The sequence below is a fragment of the Spinacia oleracea genome, chromosome 6 (genome assembly GCF_020520425.1).
Source record: "Spinacia oleracea cultivar Varoflay chromosome 6, BTI_SOV_V1, whole genome shotgun sequence".
Lineage (NCBI taxonomy): Eukaryota > Viridiplantae > Streptophyta > Magnoliopsida > Caryophyllales > Amaranthaceae > Spinacia > Spinacia oleracea.
The window spans coordinates 145,075,646-145,097,626 of NC_079492.1; the positions used below are offsets into that span (position 1 = coordinate 145,075,646).

General features: G+C 34.0%; 1 protein-coding gene across 1 annotated transcript; it reads left to right on the top strand.

Moving 5' to 3' along the window:
* Positions 1-6,349: 6,349 nt before the first annotated feature.
* LOC110796447 (transcription factor bHLH157) lies at positions 6,350-10,648 on the top strand. Its single transcript, XM_022001510.2, has 9 exons — positions 6,350-7,008; positions 7,538-7,627; positions 7,742-7,844; positions 7,981-8,040; positions 8,344-9,315; positions 9,401-9,502; positions 9,609-9,773; positions 9,869-9,994; positions 10,150-10,648. Exons 1-9 carry the CDS (start codon positions 6,899-6,901, stop codon positions 10,318-10,320), a joined length of 1,899 nt encoding a protein of 632 aa, XP_021857202.2. The 5' UTR covers positions 6,350-6,898; the 3' UTR covers positions 10,321-10,648.
* The last annotated feature ends 11,333 nt before the right edge of the window (positions 10,649-21,981 follow it).

A 21,981-nucleotide genomic window follows, 5' to 3' on the forward strand; every position in this document is an offset into this window, starting at 1 on the left:
GGACTCAAAGCCCCATCAAAAAATTGGAAATGTAGGGTGTGATTTTCATGGTCCTTTCATGGATCCCAATTACTACTATAGTAAGAATCCACTCAAGAGAAATAAGAAAGTGGTAGTACTGTATTATTTTGTGTCTTTCTTTTTGAACGATTTCCCTCTATATTGTTGTTGAATACATAAGTTAATTCCTTCCTTGTGCCTCGAGCTGTTAAAACGGTTATTCGAGTCGGGTCCGGGTGTGGTCATCTCGGGTCATAATTTGGTCGGGTCGTATCGGGTCATTTTATCACCACGGTGCAGGTCAGGTTCAGGTCGGGTTCAGGTCGGGTTCGGTCAGGTAGATTATTTGTCGGGTTATTTTTTCATTTCGTTATAGGTCGGGTTCGGGTCAGGTTCAGGTCTGGTCTTTTTCTAGTCAGGTACAATTTCGGGTTCGGGTCTTAACGAGTTGGGTTTGAGTCAGATTTGTACTCCCTCCGTCCCATAATTATAGTCCCGTTTGACAAAAACACGGGTTTTAAGAAAAAAGGAATATAGTACATGAAAAAGTAGAATAAAATACAAATGATGATTGAGTTGCATGGAAAAATGGAATAAAGTACAAGAGAAAGAGAATATAGTACATGGGTGCGGTTTTTAATGCATTTTTAATTACTCCGTAATATAGTACATGAGAAAGTGGAGACCTTAATAGCCAAAATTAAAAATATAACTATAATTTTGGGACGCCCGATTTAGAAAATAGGACTATAATTTTGGGACGGAGGGAGTAGTAGTTAATTTCGGGTTCGGAGTCAAGTTTGGATCGGATAATTATCGGGTCGCTTAAAATTCAGGTCGAGTTCACTATTAGACACTGGTTAAGACCGGGTCCGATAACTATCAGGTCTAGTCAAGTTTTAACCTTATAATTAACTTTTATAAATTTGGTTAAATTTGGTTTAACACTTTTCGCTTGTTCTAGGTCAGGTAATTATAAAAAATAAAAAATAACTTGATTTAAGTTATTATTTAGTTAGGTAAATGACAAATCGGTTCATGTCATGATATGTGACTTAGTTTTACTGTTGATCGCCACCAACCTACCGCATCCCTCCTCCTTTATATGAGCTTGGGACCGACAGTGAATGGCGCATATGCGACACTCACATGCGGAGTTAAATTTTAAATTTTTTTTAATTTTTTTAATTTTACATGTTATTGTGAAATGTACTTATTTTACTTATTCATTTTTTAAAAAAAACTTACTTATTTTTACTATCTCTTATAATATTTTTCCTGTAATATATATATATATATATATATATATTCCTCTTATCTTACTTTCATTAATTCCACTTTCTCTTCCTTGTTTTGTATTTTTTAACTTCCTGCTCCTTTCTGGTTTGATTGGTGACAGTGACGATCTCCTACGACGATTCATGTTAGTCGACCCAAAACATTTTGGAACTAAGGCTTTGTTGTTGTTGTTGTTGTTGTTGTAATGACAAATCGGGTTGTAAAAAGGTCGCGTAAAATCAGGTAACGAGTTGTCACGAGTTGGTTCAATAACAGGTTTTATTGAATTATAATCGGTTTCGGGTTGACATCGGGACGGGTGTTGAATCAGGTTCGGGTCATTTTTCCATTACGTCAGTTGACTTAGTTGTGTTATCGGTTATATTTCGGTCGGGTGTCAGGTACGGGTAATGCATTAACGTATCAAAATCGATCGTCGATTTTAACGGGTTGGATATGGTCGGATTATGGGTTTCCTATTTTAACAACATTTAGGGTCTCGGGTCGGGTCCGGATCCTTAAAATTATAGGTCGGTTCAGACCGATTTCTCAAATCGGGTCAGTTTTTTACAACTCTTTTGTGCCTACGTACATTAACTGTTTTAGTCTAAGAACCTAACAAGTGTTATTGGACTCATGTTGGAGGCGAGTCTAATCACACACAATCCCAACGACACTACATCCTAAAACCAATTGGTAATAGATAGTCTCTTACGGATGACAATCTTAGATGAATATCCACTAACCTAATTCATACGATATTAGTAAACAGATGAATATCCGATTTAAATGGATAAAGGAGGGTGGTCGATTGGGTCGGATTCAGGTGGAGCTCCAAGTCATTCGTCACCCATCCGTTTAATTTATATACTTCATAACCCACAACTTTGAGTTCAAATTAAATGAGGATTAGAGTTTTTTGACTAGGAAATACAATTGATCTTTTTGAAGTATTGGTTAGAAATAATGTTGCTTTCATAAAATTAGGAATTATAATTATCACCCGTTAAGCACCCGGTCCACTTTTCAATCTGCGAGCGATGAGTGGATCAGATGCGGGTGTTAGGTGGATAGGAGGTAGCGGATCGGATGCGGGTGTTAGGTGGATAGGAGGTAGCGGATGGATGCGGGTGAAACTCCATCCAACTCGAATCCGATACATTGTCATCCCTAGTGATGAAATAATCCACCAACTCACATACGAGTTTTTCTTCGCAATATAAACACTAATAAGCAATGAGTAAATGGCGTTAGCGGTTCTATAATTTTCTTTGTGATTCAATAAATTCTCTTATTTCAAAGATTGACTTATCAATCATTTTAACCTACCCACAAAACTTTACAGTCTAACCACTTACAAGTCTAGTACAACCCTATTCTTAAAATGAGACGGATTAGCTCACATCTTAGGCCCTATTCTTTTGGACTTTATTGCAGTTTTATTCAATTCAGTTCAGTCCAGCCAAATAAAGTCCAGAAGAACAGCGCCTTATACTAACTTATAATAGGGTATGTAAGGGCCCACATACCCCCGGAGTATATATAGCCTTTGCGAATATATGGAGTATAATTTAAGTAAGTATTAATAAAGAAATAATGGTAATTAGTTGGAGTTGGAAGATCGAGAGAAGAGGCAAAAATGACAGAAGATAGAATCAGAAGATGATCCCTACAAACCCCACAATAGATAAAGGGGTCCACATTGAATTCCCCTTACTATGGGTCATTTTAAATTGCCCCCCTCCCTACATTATTCCCTTCCCTATATAATTATCCCGAGGCAATGGCATAGTTTTGGACCAAAACCTAATCAAACCTTGTCTCTATAATTCTAATAATCACCACTTATTCCCTATCTCGATTCTCTTCATCATCAATTATTTTTTTTACAGTTTTGTTTTTTACCTTGATTCTATCTAATTACAGCTGGCTGCGGGCTGCCCCATTTTGTATTAGGAGTATGTTTGTTCTTGTTTATTGTGTTGCTAGGTGGTCTATACTCTACCCTCGATCATGACACACAAATTTTGAGATGAATTAACTACTTCCTCCGTTTCTTTTTGTTTGTTACGTTTGAATTTTTGCATATTTATTAACGTATAATAAAAATTCATTCTTTTTTATTAAAAAAATAAATCCAAGTAAAACCTCAATCCACTAATCATTACAAGTTTACAACAACTAATAAGATTGTTTTATTTATCAAAATGAACCAATAATGGAAAAGCACACAGATTGTTAACTTAACATACTTGGGAAATTGAAAAGAAATTTAATGAGTTGAAAAAATGGACCAATTGAAATTAAAAGTTGACACAAAAAATGATAGTATAATAATTTTATAAAGGGAAAGATTCTCCAACGTAACAAACATTTTGAAACACCGTAAAAAGGAAACGTAACAAACAAAAAGAAACGGAGGGAGTAGGAGTCTAAGAGTAATTAGAAATTTGGAATGACTAAAAATGAAAAAAGCCCTAATATGGAGTGTGGTGCACATAATCAAGGTGAATCGGACCGTTCATCCTTGGAATGACTTATCATGTACATCAGTATGTACAATTTGTTTGTGTGTTTGTAATAGAAATATAGAGTACTACGCATTCCATTTATATTATACATGGGTACGCCTTTTAAGTAAAGATGATAGTGGATCGGGCCTTGTTTTGGGTTGTGCCCGGCCACGTGTTGAAGAACTGAACGGATCCGACACACACCAAACCCATATTCTACGTGTCGAGTTGGGATGAAATTCCAAAAATGCGGCCCAAGTACAACCCAGGCTCACGTGCCTCGTGCCTAAACTTAATTTCACCAAATTTAGCGTATTTTGTAGTGCTTTTTCTAAAAAAATAAACAAAAAGCGTTTCGAGTCCAGCCTGCGGCCTACGACTTCGTGCTCGTAATGGACCTTGTTTTTTTGTGCCCATATATGTTGGCCCGTATTTTTTTGATATTGGGTCATGTCGGGCCTCGAACCGGTCTAACCTAGTGCCATATTTGTATTTAGGCAGCGAGATCATGCTTTATAATTTGTATCCTGTATTCTTTTTGGAGATGGTGATCTATCATATATTCATATGCATTCCTTAATTTGGAAATGAGGAAATATAAGAAAATGAGGCAAAAATTTAATTACCATGTTAAGAGGTGTTTTAATGAGGCATCATGGATTGGGTTAGGTGGTGGTCCCCACTCTCCTGGGTATGGCTTATAGTATGAGCTCCATCTCCATGGAAGCAGTTGGATGCTGAGCAACACCAAGTTAGAGGGTACCTTTTGGCATTTAATGCATTTTTACACCATACCCTCACTACTGTTTTTGAGTACAAAAGTAAAAAAATCACTGTTCATACTCCGTATATATAGTACACCAAGCAAGGTTTGGATTTATTGGAAAAGTTTGCATCTTATGATCTTATCCCTTAATTAATTAATTAATTAATTAATTTAAAGGTGGAGAATCATTTATTTTATTTCTTTCGTTTAAGAAGTCTGGTCTGCTAACTCAATATAGATTGATCTATGTGAGATTTTGACTCGGATTGACTCGTAAAGGTTCCAATTTAACACAATTAACCAATTTGATTTGAAATATAACACGGTTACATAAAATTTTAACTTTCACAAAAATTGATGGATCAAATTTTAGCTTTTTCTTTGTTACACCGTGTGTAATAAACTTGAAGTTATGACATTTATTTCTTGATGTGTGCTAATTTTGTAATTTTCTTTGATATCCAAAAAATAAATTAATTTACGTACCAAATTTAATTATGTATTTACACTTGACCAAAAAATGCCTTTAGTTGGCTAAGTTTGAATTGTGGATTTTGGATAGTGGCTTAAGATATGTGTGATCTTTGCTTTAGCATTTGGACTATGACTATAATGCCCACAAATGTTATACTATTACAGTACAAAGTACTGTAACTGTAAGTACTTAATCATGTATTACGGCTCTAAATCTTTATTTATTTCTTTCACCTAATACTTATCGCTTACTTATACTAATCCAGAACAAACATTTAGGGTATTTCTGTATTTTCTTAATGAAATTCAAATATCATGGATTAAACAAATTCAAATGATATTTTTTTATTTTTATTTTAATGTGAATATTAGTTAGAACTTAGAAACTCGACTTGATAAATCTTCACTAGACTAGACATAGGCGCATGTTGGATAAAGTTTATTTGGTTAGAACTATGGCGATAGCCCACCGTATAGGGTATTTTCACCTTAAAATCAATTGTTAAAATGAGATGTAATTAGCTACCTTATTGTTAGTCTACATTTCTCTTTAGTATAATTAGTCTCAACTCACATACTTCATAAGTTATTTTCCCACAACAGTTACCCTATTTAAGAGAGGGATGAACAAATAACTAAGTGAAACTTTAAAGGGTTGTAGCTTGTAGGAACTTGGTAGCACTTCTCTAATTAATTGAGAAATATTTAGGATATCTAATTATTTTAAAAGATGATTAATGTTAAAAGGCGACCCTTCCTTATTAATGAAAATGGATTTGCTCATTAATGTTGTTAACTTGTTTTTTTCCTTTTTCCAATTTAAGGAATATTGAAGATTCAAGTGATAAAGGGTGATTATAACATATTTTTAGGTTTATGTTAATATGTACTCTGTAATTAAATGTAGTTGCTTAACTTCGATACATGCGAATTTTGTCATCTATAATAAATTGAATTTTTTTAAAGTCTATTTCAAAATCACTAGTACAATACACTCTGTATGACCGAGTCCATACAAATTGATGGAATCTCTCGTGCAGGACTATTGAACATGACAAACATCAATGTAACCAGAAGTATATCTCACTAATAACTATCGTTGTTTAGTAAATATACGGAGTACTCCATAATTTACCATCGGCTGAACTTCACTTGCTAATATTTTTAATTATAGTAATTTATTTTACAACAAGTTATAACAAAAATTCCAAAAAAGAACAAAAGAAATACAAGTAGCAAATGGAATGGACAACACCAAGAGCAAGATATGACATCAATTAATAAATAAGGGAAGGATCTCCTCGATCCCTTTCATAGCATCTGATTTTTGTATTTAGGAGAGAGACAAAAACAATAACTAAATTACAATTATAAAGGAAAAATCATAATCCACTTTTGGTCCCTCTTCTTCTTTTACTCATTTCCTTTCTTTCTCTTTTTATAAAACCCCCTCTCTTCCTTTTTTTTAATTTAATCTTCAATTCTTCGCACTTCTGCTCCACTTAGCTCAAAGAACACTCCTTTTGTTTTTCATATTGCGAATTCAGCAAAACCCAGTTTCTATTTTGATCTTTAAAGTTGAAGAAATATTATTTTTTTTCTCGAGGAAAATTAAAAATCCAGCCTTTTCTGTGTTCAGAAAAGCTCTGAAATCAGAAATTACTACTTGGGTGTTTCTTGGTTCTTTTACCCTGTACTTGTATACTTCTGGGGTGAAAAAAGTTCCATTTTTTGGGCAAAATTTGATCTTTAGAGGGTAAATTTTGTAGCAGGAATATGATTGTTTTATAACAGGAAAAAAGATTGTAATTTGAGAAAGAGAAAAAAAGATTTCTCTGATTTCTGGGAAAGTTTAGAAGGAAAAAAAATGGGGTTGGAAGTTGGAGAGTCATTTGTTAAGAAGACACTCAGGAAATTATGTTTGAGCCATGGTTGGTCTTATGGTGTTTTTTGGCGTTTTGATCCACGGAATCATATGTAAGTTCATTTTTTTTGTATGCTTGCAAAAAAATAATAAAAAAAAGGGGTTGTCTTGGAATTTCTACAAATTACTTTTTATTTTGGAAATTTTGTTTCCATACTAGTATTAAATTCTTCCGTTTGTTCAGCTCATGAAACGAATTAAAGAGAAAGTTAATGTTGTAGTTAATTTCTACTAAAATAACCATCCAAAGATGGAGATTATTTTTAATTAAGGAGTGTATTATTATTATTATTATTCATGTTAATAATCCTAGGGTATATTTGTTCTTAAAAGTTGTTTTATGCTAGTGAAGTGGGGTTGGTTACTTTGGATCGTTCCTTAAAAATGTAGATTTATTGTATAGGATGTACAACTTTCCCTTTAATTTCACTTTAAGAATCGTAAAAAAGTAATAAAAAAAATGAAATTTGAGATATAATTAATGTACAGTTTGTCAAAATTAACCAGTGTTGAAGATTAGTGAAATTGGTTGAATTATTTTGAATGACTGAACCCAATTCTGGAAATTTTTGATGTTATCAGGTTGTTAACTGTAGAAGATGCTTACTATGAGAATCATGTTGCAACTGTAATGGATAATATGCTTCTGCAAGTCCACATGCTTGGTGAAGGGTATGCTCTAGATTACATTTTACCATCTTTTTTTTTGTAATTTTATTTTAGTTTTTTGGGTTTTCCTCATCTTGAAAAATTGATTGTTTAATCTTGAGGTATAAATTTCTTCAGATTAATCGGTGAAGCCGCTCTGGATGGGAGACATAGATGGATGTTTGTAAATCCTTCAACAGTAAATTACAACCTAAATCTCCAGTTTTCATCTGGGATTAAGGTATTTCCTTTTGTTTTAATGTGTCCTGCAAAATGCAGTTCAATTAGGCAACTCTGTTTAGAGTTTATGCTTGAGTAAATTCTGCAATTGATTAGCTATAATAGTATATTCATGGATGATTTCATTGGTTTTGCAGACTGTTGCAGTAATCCCAGTCGATTTGCGAGGCGTGGTACAATTCGGGTCCACGAAAGAGGTTAGTGCTTGAAGAACTTGCATTGTGCTTTTGCTTTAGAGGTGATCAACATCCGGGCTGGGCCGGGCTTTAACACAAAAATCATGCCCAAACCTATAAATTTGGTGTGGGCAGAAACGGGCTTTTTCAGCCAAGGCTCGAGTTTTGGTCTAAAAGTGCATATCTTAGGCTACCCAAACACACTTTTTCGGTCCGGGTTGTACGGGCCAACGGGCTGGGCTATAGTTGATCAGCTCTACTTCAATATATGCTGTTATTGTGCTCTGTTGCTAAATGTATGTGCTGTTTTTTTTGCTGTGGTAGATTTTTGAAACACCTGAGATGTTGGATCAAGCAAGGAAGTGTCTTCTTCAAGACAATGATTCTTTTTCCGGGGTAGCAGGAAGTCATCCTTTGTTGTCCAATTCCGATACCGGGGGCCCGAACGGGCTGTTTCCTTCCTTGTCTACATCTTGGGAAACCGGCATAGAAGACTGTTCGTTGTTTGATTCGTTACAGTTTCCTGGAGAATTGTACGGGATCGAGCAGTTTGAGCCCGTTCATCTTCTACCACCAGTATCATTGCCTGATACATCTCAATCAGATGATCTTTCACAGTGGCTTGCAGATTCATCAAAGCTTTGTGTTACTGGGTTAGATCTAGAAGCCATGCTTTCTGATGACATCCCATCAAATAACCAAGGAAAACAACCAGCTTCCTCGTCACAAAACTCATTAACTAACGCGTTTGATTTTGGCTATGGCGAGTTGGGTGATGTGGTTAATGCTGTTGAAGATAATAAAATCAACACCTTGTCGGGCCATGGCCCGAAAAAAGGGTTGTTCTCTGAGTTGGGTTTGGACCATCTTTTGACAAATGGTTGTTCTAGTGGAAGTTCTTCTATAGAAGATCAATGGCAGTCATCCAAAAAGAGGAAAACCGAACCCTATCAAACCACGGTCAATAATAATAACCAAATGCAGCAAAGTTTCCAATCTTGGGGAGTAAAAGTGATGCAACCTACAAGTACTGGTGTACAAATGCAGGATTTCGGGTCATTAAAAGAATGTATGGCGAAATCACAAGGAAGGTTGTGGATTGATGAAAGCTATAGTGGTGGGGATGCTAAGAGCTGCATCAGTGGTGCTAATATACCAAGTAAGCCCGAAGAACCTCCAAAGGCCACTAAGAAAAGAGCCAGGCCCGGTGAAAGTACCCGTCCAAGGCCCAAAGATCGACAATTGATTGCTGATCGTATTAAAGACTTGAGAGATCTTATCCCTAATGGTGCAAAGGTATTGTTCTACTACTTTCTGTTTTAGGTAGATTTTGTTATTCCTAAAATGCTCCTGAATGCTGATTATGTTGTTAATGTTGCAGCTAAGCATTGATGCGTTGCTAAATCGCACCATTAAACACATGCTTTTCTTGCAAAACTTGAACAAGCATGCAGACAAACTCAAACAAGTTGATGAACCTAAAGTAAGTGATAATTTTGCTGAATTGTTATACATTTTTCTGAGAGATTAATTAATCAAAATATGTTCTAACAAATCTAACAAATCACTCCTTGTTTTGATTCTGTCAGTTGATGATTGGCCAAGAAAATGGCTTAATTCAGAAAGCTATTTCAACCTCAGGATCTTCGGGTGGTAGGCGTAATGCTACTTGGGCATACGAAGTTGGAGGATCGAACCTTCTTTGTCCAATTATAGTAGAGGATCTTAATGAACCAGGTCAAATGCTCATTGAGGTAAGATCTTGATTAGAATGCTGATTATTCTGTTCCTCTTTTAATCAATAATAAGAAAACACTGGATTTAACCTTCTCCGATTTCACCTATGTAGATGCTCTGTGAAGAACGAGGATACTTCCTAGAGATAGTTGATGTAGTTCGCGGCTTTGGCTTAACCATACTCAAAGGAATCATGGAAACGAGAAACGACAAAATATGGGCACACTTCATTGTTGAGGTACATACTTTCCTCAAAGTTAATCAACAACTTAGGGCCTATTGGCTTTACCTGCAGTTTCAGGACTTATCTGACAGTTCAACTCAACTCAGCTCAGCTCTAAAGAACAGGGCCTTAGTGTAATTAGCAACTAATCATTGTTTATAATCGTGCAGGGAAACAAGCATATAACGAGAATGGATGTATTCGTGTCCCTAATGCAGCTATTGCAAGGCACAAACACGAGTGAAGTACGAAGCACAACGTGTGAGGCGGCTAACATAGTCACCAACGCAGCTCCATTATGGTGCGATTTCCAGCAACATGTGGTGCCACTTCCCATTTAAGCATAATGACAAACACTAAAAGGGAATTCAAGTTGCTTAGTATTTGGTTAATGTATAGAGATCTAGGAATTTAACCCAAGTGCACAATCAGCACGAAGAGGAGTAATCAACAAAGTGTAATCAACCTGTTTATATCGATCCTCGGGCTTATTGCAGTTGTAGCTTAATTTAGCTTGTTGTTATATAGTGTTAGAAATTTAATTAGTTGGTATACTTAGGCCTGACCCTTGAGGCTCTTCTTTGTTTTGCCTCAATTTTTTTCGTAATCTTTCTTGTGGCTATTTTGGTAAGTAAATGGAAGATGATTAATCTCTTTCTTTATTCTCAATGCTTTCTGGTTCGAGGTTTGATATTATTTTCATATAAGTTATGTCATTCTCCACAAAAACATGTTAAGCTTGAAGTTTTACTGAAGTTCCATGTATTATTTTTTAAGGTAACACAAGCCCACAACTTTAGCCTAATTTGATCATCTAGGATATTTGGGTTGGTCAATCAATCTACCCTTTTTGGTCCCTTTGTCTGGAGCGGAGTCTATTAGATGGTTGGGTAGGGACGGGTCGGGGATCTTTTACCAAAATGACTACTTTTATAATTTTATTTACCAAAATAGCTACTTTTGGTAAATCAAAATATCTATTGAACCGGTTGGGTCGGTTTGGGCCATGTTTCTATTGAGGGCACGTCTCTTGGGCCTAAACGGGTCGGTGCCATGCCAAACCACCTGTTTTGTGACAGGGCGTGCCAAAAGTTTAACATGACGGCCTAGGCACAACCAATGAACCAAAGCCCACGTTCCCAGGTCGGGTCGGGTCGGGTTGTACATTCGTGTCTAAGCTTAATTTCACTCAATTTAACGTGTTTTATCGTGCAAGGTCGTGTCGTGCTGCACCTGGTCGTGTTTTTTCCTTAATAAAGACAACCCCAACCCAGCCCACAACACCTTTTCCATGCTAGAATGTATCGTGTCTCAGCCCTGCCTGACCCAATGTCATCTTTCAGTCTATCCTTGGGTTCCCTCGGCGGATCAGGGTTAGACCAATCAGATCAATCTAAACTATCGATTTCTAGCCGGAATTTCCCACGATGGTTACGTATCGAGGTCGTCGATCTCCATCGAATTGAAATCACCATATCTGCTAAAGATGAAAAATGAAGAGGACACTGGCATTACTAGTCAAGTATAGATAACATTGATGGAAACAAGTGGTACAAAGTTAGGTTTCCATATATGATGAAACACAAGCCTAATCTATGTGAATACTGTGGAAATGCCTGGACAATGTATAGACACCATTATTCGTAGGGCACTACCCATTTATTACTCAAGCAACTATACGCACATTATCATTGCAACTTCTGAATTCTAAGTACTTTTAGCCTCTAAAATTGAATCACCAAAATTGTAGCTTTAGTAAGTAACACTACTGTTATTTTTTACCTATCAACATACTCACAAAGTAAGTTAAGTTAAAGTCAGAACATATATATGTCATATACCCTAAAGAATTGACAAATTGACAATACATAAGGCAAATCATATTCCCTGTATCAAAGAAAATTGTGACTTGATGTTCTACTATGTTGGAGTAGTTTTACTGCTCATTTAGGTAGCCGTATCCGTAATACGGTTTTGATATATGCAATCTTAAAGATCGATTTACAATAAGTACGTACAAGTTTGATTAGAAATTCAAGACAAGATTATGTATCTATTACTCTATTAGTATTATTACATAATTACGATTTACGGAGTACTTAATGTTCACACTTTTAGCTTGCAAAATAGTCTATCGTATTTAATCTAAGATATTGTATTCTTCCATATTACATTTTTTTTTTGGTTATAACTACCCCTCCGTTTCTTTTTGTTCTTCATGCTTTAAAAATTATTATGAGACAAAAAAAAAAAAAAAAAAATCAAATCAGGTAGAATATTTAGAGACAAATGGAGTATTATTGATCATATCAATTTTAACACATGTGTAATAAATTTAGTGTACACCAGTTGCGTATAAGCTTTTTAAAATCTAGTTTGTTTATTGACTAAGACCCTATTCTTTTGAGATAAATTTTATAAGAATTATATTGAATTGTTAAACCGTACTAAACTTTAAAAAAAAGAAATTCAACCAAAAAGAACAAGACCTTTTTTTATTCTTTCTTTCTTCGAGGCGTGATATGGCTAAAAAATAATAAATAAACTCGATATCTCAAATTGAACCCTTACGGGTGTTTGGTTCGCGGATTTTAGGTATGAGGTATGAGTTTGGAATTGTCTAAACCTTTACCATGTGTTTGGTTGGAAATTTTAAGAGATTTGAATTTGAACCCATAACTCAAACCCCCAACCCCCAAGATTTGGGTTTTAGAAACCTAGGTGGAGGTGGGTGTGAGTTGTGACACATACATTTAAACAAAAGGAAAAAAACTCATTCCTAATTTGAACCAAACACATGGTATTAAGAATCAAGTTCCAAACCAATACTATCTTAATATCGTTTCTAATTCCAACCCTATACCAGTTTGCGAACCAAACATCCCTTATAGTTTTTCCACTCTAATTTAAATATTTCACAATCTTGTTTAATCTTATTTTGTTAATTCTATTCTCTGTACATTGCATTTTACTCCTAATTACTGCGTAACAATTAATCAGAGAGTATCTGCACTAGTGTGAGTATGTGAAATGCTAATAAATTTTGTGTGTATACGAAAAGATCATACATTAAGTATAACTTAATTTCGGCGCGTTTAAAAAAATTCTATAGCATAAATTATTTTCGATCACATAATCACATAGTATAAATTTTATACTAATTGCTTGTTGGTTCAGTGGTGATTGGGGCTGAACTTGGTAGGGAGAACCCGTGTTCGATCCTCCGCAACAACAATTGGGAGGAGACTGAAACCTAACCACTCAGAACTCGCCCCGAATCCGGATTAGCCCTAAGGGTGAATCAGGTGCAAACACCAAAAAAAAAACATAGTATAAACTTTATCCCCTTAACAAATAAATAAAAGGAAATTTGGTGAAACACCAATTCAAGGATCTGTTCGATTTGACTTATTTTGTCTGAACTTCTAAAACTTGTTTTATATGAAAAATATTTTGTCGTAAATAAACTTAGTTGTGTGTAAAAATATCGGAAAAAAAAACTTACTTTTTTGGGAACTTATATTATCTGAACTTATCTGAACTTATTTTATCTGAAATAAGTCAAAATAAGTCAAAATAAGTCGAAGAGAACAAAGTCTTATAAGGTAGTTAATTTTTTTTGGTTAAAACGTAGCAACTCACAAAACCTCCAAACTTAAAAATAATATTTTACCATGTTTCCTAAATAAAACATATAAAAACCTTGTTGACCGTTTGAGATAACGTACACTACAAATAATCATTTTATAGAGACGATAAATTTCGTCTCTAAATAGTCCTAATGCGTCTCAAAATAATGATTAGAGACGGAAATAGGGTGTCTCAAAAACATTGAGACAGAATTTTGGCAAATGCATGACAAATTTGAGAAGGAATTTTTGAAACTCCTTATACAATTCCATCTCAATTTTAATTTAGAGACAAAATTTTAGTAATTTTTCTCAAGTTTGAGATGCTTATAGCATCCGTCTCTAATGGTGCATAATTTTGTTACAAACATTTTAATAAGACCGTCTGACCGGTCAGACCACCCTATCCACGGGTGGTTCGCGGGTCAGTTCGCGGGTCGAAAGGGTTCGTGGGTTATAATTTACGGGTCATATAAATACTTATTTTTCGCCCAATATCAAAGCCCTAATTCATTTCCCCACTCCCCTAAACTCGCTGCCTCCCTCTCTCTCTCCTAAACTCGCTGCTTTTTTCTCTCTCCTCAAACCCTAATTTCAATTGGTGTTGGCTTGTGGTGGTGGCGGCTTGTTGTTCGTCATTGTGGTGGTGGCGGCTTGTTGTTCGTCGTTGTGGTGGAACGAGAGTAAGATCGGTGAATCAATCGCAAGTCGAGAACTAGATTCGGCGAGAAGTCGAAATTCAAAGCCATATTTCTACGATCAGGTATTACTTGATGTAATTAATTTGCTAAATTCTAGTTTGCTAGTTTTAGAGGCTTGATTCTAGCCGTGCAGCAGAATTTCTTGCAAAGTTTTGGTTAGCTTAAGCAATCGCAAGTCGAGCACCAGAATCTGTAAGATCGGTGAATCGGCAACGGTGTTGTCGCCTACTCCGACGAGGAGGATGTGATTAAGGTTTCGATTGCAATGGTTTTAGGTGTTTTATTTTTCAGATTTTAATTAATTTTGTTGATTTTACAATTTAGGTTTTTGTTTAATTTTTTTCGTTTTTCCTAGCATGAAGGTGTCGTCGATGATTCGCCTCGTCGCATCAGCCGTCGGAGATGGGAGGAGATCGGAATGGAACGGAGGACTGAACGGCGGTGGCGACTGAGTTGGAGAAAGAATGAGCGGCGAAGGAGATTGGGAGAGAGTCGCGGGAGGAGAGGCGACGATTAGCCACCTCGCAATCTGCCTCGTTCCCTCGGTGCGGCCAGACCTAGTTCAGTGTGGCTGGAGGTTGTCGGCTCCTCTTCGCGAGGCTGGTGGTGGTTGTGGTTTGGGGCTCCTCTTCACCCGTACCAGGCTTTGGTGCTGCTGCATTTTTTTTTAGTTAATAGTTGTAATTTTTTATCCTTTTTGTTACATTTTTTTGCGTAAATATTTTGTTTAGTCAACAATAATTCCCTTTTAGTTAAGAATAACTCTATTTTAGTTACAATTTTGGTTCATCTCCTCTGATTGTGAGCTTCGGTTTAGTTATTCATATTCATTGTTTTAGGTAAGAATTTTATTGTTTTAGTTATGTTTTAATTATATTTAGTTATAAAATAAAATGGATTAGTTGCGTTTATTTTTCAATTATTATTTTAGGTATATTTTTTTTGTAATTAGTTAAGAAATAAATAGTTTTAGTTATTTATTATTTTCAATTAGTTTTGAGATTGAAATCGGTTAGTTAATTAATAAAACCAATTAGTTGAGGAATAGATTCAATTAGTTAAGCAATAAAACTAATTAGTAAAATATTGAAACTAATTGGTTTATAGATTTGAAAAAAAAAATGTTAAGCCTAAAATTCAATTAGTTATTCACTTGAACTAATTAGTTAAGCAATTGAACCAATTAGTTAAGTAATTGAACCAATTAGTTAAGTAATTGAACCAATTAGTTAAGTTTGAAATTCAATTAGTTAAGGTTGAGATTCAATCAATTAAGCAATCGAACTAATTAGTTAAGCATTTGAACCAATTAGTTAAGCACTTGAATTAATTAGTTAATCAATCGAACTAATTAGTTAATCATTTGAACCAATTAGTTAAGCAATGAAACCAATTAGTTAAGCACTTGAATTAATTAGTTAAGCAATCGAACTAATTAGTTAAAGCAATGGAACTAATTAGTTAAGCCTAAAATTCAATTAGTTAAGCCTAAAATTCAATTAGTTAATCCCAAAATTCAATTAGTTAAGTTTTGGAACCAATTAGTTAAGCAATGAAATCAATTAGTTAAGCATTGTAATTAATTAGTGAAACGTTGAAATTCAATTAGTTAAACATTTGAACAAATTAGTTAAGCAATCGAACTAATTAGTTAAGCATTTGAACCAATTAGTTAAGCAATGAAACCAATTAGTTGAGCACTTGAATTAATTAGTTAATCAATTGAACTAGTTAGTTAAGCATTTGAACCAATTAGTTAAGCAATGAAACCAATTAGTTAAGCACTGGAATTAATTAGTTGAGCATTTGAACCAATTAGTTAAGCAATGAAACCAATTAGTTAAGCACTTGAATTAATTAGTTAAGCAATCGAACTAATTAGTTAAGCAATGAAACCAATTAGTTAAGAAATCGAACTAATTAGTTAAGCATTTGAACCAATTAGTTAAGCATTTGAACCAATTTGTTAAGCAGTGAAACCAATTGGCTAAGCACTTGAATTAATTAGTTAAGCAATGAAACGAAATGGTTAAGCACTTGAATTAATCAGTTAATCAATCGAACTAATTAGTTAAGCATTTGAACCAATTAGTTAAACACTTGAATTAATTAGTTAACCAATTAGTGAAACGTTGAAATTCAATTAGTTAAACATGCATTTGAACCAATTAGTTAAGCAATCGAACTAATTAGTTAAGCATTTGAACAAATTCGTTAAGCAATGAAACCAATTAGTTGAGCACTGGAATTAATTAGTTAATCAATCGAACTAGTTAGTTAAGCATTTGAACCAATTAGTTAAGCAATGAAACCAATTAGTTAAGCACTAGAGTTAATTAGTTAAGCAACCAAACCAATTAGTTAAGCAATGATACCTATTAGTTAAGCAACCGAACCAATTAGTTAATGATTTTCTTGGAAAAGGGTTTTGGCTCATGTTGTTCCTATTTCGTTAAAGTGATTATTTCTAGTTAAAGCAATAGAACCAATTGATGAAGGAACGAAACCAAATAGTTAAGCAAATGAATAAATTAGTTAAAGTAATATAACCAATTAGTTAAACCGGAAATTCAATTAGTTAAGCAACGAAACCAATTAGTTAAGCAAATGAATGAATTAGTTAAAGTAATTGAACCAAGTAGTTAAACCAGAAATTCAAAGCTAACGAAGCCAATTAGTTAAGAAAATGAACGAATTAGTTAAAGTAATTGAACCAATTGGTTATGATTTTTTTCCAGTTCCTTTTTTAATAATTTTGTTGATTTTATATTTAGGTGCTTCAATTTTTGTTTCGATTTTGTTTTTGTTTAGGTTTCGCAAAGGATTTGGTAACATCAACTGTATTCGCAAAGTATATTTTTTTTTAATCATAACTAAGTCAAAATTACTCTTCACTAATATATATTTAATCTTAACTAAAACACAATTATTCTTAACTAAATATAATAAAAGTTTAACTAAAACAAAAAATAAAATGTAAAAAAAAATTGTACATAACTAAAATCCTTTATTTCATAACTAAATATACAAAAATTATAACTAAAACAAAATTTATACAAAAAGCTAGTGTATTTCCCTTGCAATCGACTGAAATACAACGCAACTGACATCCTCGATCAAACATCCGCCGCTCCACCCCAATCTCCACAACCGAAGCACGGCGAGCTCTCGGAGCCGGCTTGGGAATCGACAGCCTCTCACTTGGCTGGGATATAGCTCCACCTCCACCACCGTCATCACCGCCTATTATCATGAAATCAAAAATCAAAAATATCAACCAAATCAATCAAAAACCTAAATCGTAAATTCAACAAAATTAAAGGAAAAATAACCGCAAAAACCTAAAAATTGGTGAGTTCGACTGTTTGAAGAGGGAGTAAGGTCGTCGGCGGCGACGAATATGATGGTGGTGATGGTTGTCCTCTCCGGCGATGAAGGAAGTTTTGCACGTTGAGAGGAGAGGAGAGATATCGATGGGCGTTTCGGCTGCGCCAGGCGACGGCCATGGTGTAGGTGGTGGTGGTTTGGCGATTGGAGCTTCTTGGTGGAGGAGATCTGGGGGAAAGAGGTGGAGGGTTTGAGGAGCGTTTAACCAGGAGAGGGGAGAGGAGAGAGAAATGAATCATTTAGAAGAACAGAGGAAATGAGAAGAGAGAGAAAAAATTGCTTTCATATAGTGCGCGTGATCTCACGCGCGCGTGGGATAAGCGATGGTCTGACGTGCGCGTGAGCGTCAGGCGGCCTGACAAAAAAGTTTCTGTAATTTTGTAGTGGTAGTATACGAGAAACTACAGAGAATACATAAAGAAATAATTAAATAATAATAATAATAATAATAATAATAATTTACTTTTCTTAATTTCCTGTAACTGTATGCAAGCATAATGAAAATGTTTGATAATAATTATGGTCGGACCAAAAAATAAAAGATGGAAATAAAATGGAAATGTAAATAAAAAAAATAGCCGACTTAAAAGCAGGTATGTAGTAATTGGGGTGGGGGTGTGGTGAGGTGTGTAAAATGTGTGGGCAATATTGGGGTTTGTAGGTCTATGCGTTATCATTTTGCCTTCTAATTCAAGTTTTCTATTTTCCACACGTACTATAACTATTGATTTTCTTTTACAAACTACTGTACCAATTCTAGCTAATTAACTACGTACGACATGCCAACATTCTTTGATCTTAAATACGTTCTTGAGTTTAAACTAACATTGAACATCGATTGATTCAAAATCTCGATCGGCTTCATTACATTTCTAACTTTTTTTTAGTATTTGTTGATACAATATCGTTAATGTTATCCGAAATATTTACGTACGCATATATCGATTTATACGCAAAATGATACTCCGTAGTATATATACAGAGTATTTATATAGCGATGAGCATAATCTATTTTATGGACGAATCTTATATATTACACAAACTTTTCAAAAAGACCGATTTACGATAATATATTGTGCGGCGGTCCAAAAAAGAAAAGTTATCCGTACATGTTCTGTTATTTTAGTTATCCTTATTTATGTTTTTCGTTTTCTTTATTATAGTTATAAGTTACCTTATTTTCAAGACTATTAGCTTAAATAGTTAAATTGTAGAGCAATGTATTATATTGTACATGGTGTGGGTCAAGTCCCACATAGCCTACTATAATATTACACTTTTGTATTGGTGTATTCTCATTGTTGGTGTTGTATTGGTCATAGTTATAACTTTTAACAAGCATATCACTCTTGATCAGGGTCACTTCATTGTTTATCGTTAGGGTCACATTTTCATTGGTTAGCTAGGGACTTGTAATCACATTTATTCTTGAGTAAGATAACTTTAGTCCTCAAATAAGGTCACTTATATCTTTGGTTGGTTTCACTTTTATCTTTGGTCTGTGTCGCTTTTTACCTTGAATGAGTTCTATTTTTCACTTTTTACGCGCTAGGTTGGATGTACAGTAAAATACCGTAGATCGGAGGCACACAATTTTTTTTTATATATATTATACAGAAGTTTGTGTATACGAATTAATTAATTGATTAATTAATATAGATATTAATAATTAATATAGATATTAATAATTAATATCTAGTTTTGATTTTTTATTTTAAAGGGCAAGTTGTTTTTTGTTTAGTTGTGTGTTGTGTAGTATTTCCTATTATGTATATTTATTATAAAGATCCCTAATTAAGTAATTATAAATCTAGTATTTTATCCCTCAGCTCAAAAAAATAAATATAGTATTTTAAAGATCCCTAATTAATTAAGTAATTATAAATCATGGACCTCCCTGGCTCCCTCGATGTGTGATAGTATGTGGAGATAATGCACAACCCTATTAGGCAAATCATAAATCATCTCAATCAAGCGATTAACTTTGTGATTTTCTTTGTTATAACGGAAGCAAGAAAGATTAAAAACAACGTATATAAAGAACAAAAAAATTTAACGTGGTTCACTAACAATGTGTTAGCTACGTCTACAGACAGAGAAGAAGAAAATTTATTGATCTTGAGGAGTACAGATTACAAAATACAACCAGCCCATAACCTTGAGAGTTTATATAGTACTCTTTAGACAGATGCGGAAAAACTCAGAAAATAAACCCAAAACAAATGACCTTAGTGTTAACGCGTTGTAGTAAGGGATTTGACCGATTCCAGACATATTCTAACATTCTTGCCCAATAATTTTTAGTTCTTATCATTAGTTAGTTCCTTCAAACACCGAGTAAAGAATGTTTGACTTAGGGAAGATACTACAAATATGAAATATGGAGTGTTGTGGTGGCGAGGTCGGTGTTTGAATTAGAGAGAGAATCCTTTTACATAGACGTACGTACAGTTTTTAAATCTCTGGACTATGGACTCTGGTTATGAGGTCGGTTCTTTATGTCATAATCAAATTCTGAGTAAAGGGTAAACTATAAGAATTTCCCAAGTCTAGTAGTAAGTCTAGTGCAACTGGCTTTTCCCCTAGCTAGGTAAGGCCGTGTTTGATTTATTTACAAAATGTCACATCTCTTTCCATGATATTGGTGTTGATGGACACTCAAGTTGTGGTTTTTAAAGTCATTACTTTTTCTTCTACCATGATTCTAGAATTTTATATCAAGTTGACTAGACCATCATCTAATGATATGGATCATATATATCAATACATGGTGTTAAAAGTGAGTCAAATTTAATTTTTGTGTGTGTTAAGGTTATTTAACTAACATGTTTGTTATCTACCACTAAATAAATCATCAAAAGGTCACCTTTTTTCTTCTTCCTTTTCCAACTCCATTTATCTGTTAATTTACTTAGCTAGTCTTGTATGTAAGGAGATCAAACTGAAAATATTAATATTACCTCCTTAAATTAAATTAGACCTGATCAAATGGGTGATTGGTCCAGGTTTGTAACATATCAAAAAATCCAGTTGATCATACCGGGCCAAAAATAGTAGGCTTTCAGGCCTTTTTTCGGACCAAGCTCAAAAATGGGCACATAATTATAGCCAATCCCAGGCATGTTTTGGATCAGGCCAATGGGTCGTCTGCATACGATAAGGTCTAGTTTCAACGTTGAGTATAAATTTAGAAAGGCCCTGTTTGGTTAGGAGTTGTTAGCTGGTTTGACTAGCTGTTAGCTGTGTATTAACTGGATTGACTACTTGGTTGAATTAACTATTTGTGTAAAAGTGTTTGGTAAATTAGATGTTAGCGGTTAGCTGTTTAATATGTGAACTGACCTTTAAGGATACTTTGTTGTTGGATACTTTGTTTCTTATTAGTATTAGACAATAGTTTATTGTGTTAATTATCTTCTTTTTATTTTTTAAATAAGCATAGAATAAATAAAACAAATTTATTTTCCCTTTTAAAAATTAATATAAAAATATATTTTAAAAAAAATTATTCTTAATTTAAAATTTTAAATATATAAATTATTGATATGCAAAAAAAAGAAAAAGAAATGTTAGTAATGATATTACAAGCATGATTGCAATAGTTTTAATTAAGTACTTCAACGTACTAATATAAATTTTATTACAACAAATAACGAGTAGTTAATGGGGTAAAGGAAATAATGTAGAACGCTAAGGTTGTTAAGTGTTGTAATTTTAGGCAATATTAGGACAAATAGTAATTTTATATTCACTTTCTCAAACCTCTTATTGTAAAAAGCTCATATGATGAGTGTTTTGAGAATTAACTTTTTCACCTTAAAACTCTCTTCCAAACATCTCCTAACCAAACACTTTCAATTAGCTTTTTTAAAAAAATCAAACTTCTAATGCACCTCAAAATGTTCTTTTTGTCTCAAACACTCTCATAACCAAACACCCCAAAATATATTTGATGTTTTACGGTCTTAACTCCTTAGGAGTTATGTGTATTGAGTAGACTTGTTAAATGGTCTGGGGAATCAATGAATCATTAAAAGCCGGGCTAAGCCCATAAATATTATAAATGAACCGAACTTTTAAAGGGTTTATTTTAATGGGATTTTAAGGAGCTGGATTCAGCTCTTACGGGGTTATGTGTTATGGAAAAATGAGTAGTCAATGCCGGAAAAGACAAAAAAGTTGTCTCTCGCAATTTTTTTTAGTTTAAGGTCCTTTTTTGCAAAAAAAATTTTAGTTTAAGGTCCTTTTTTGCAATTTTTTTTATAAAAGGTTATTTCTCGCTAAA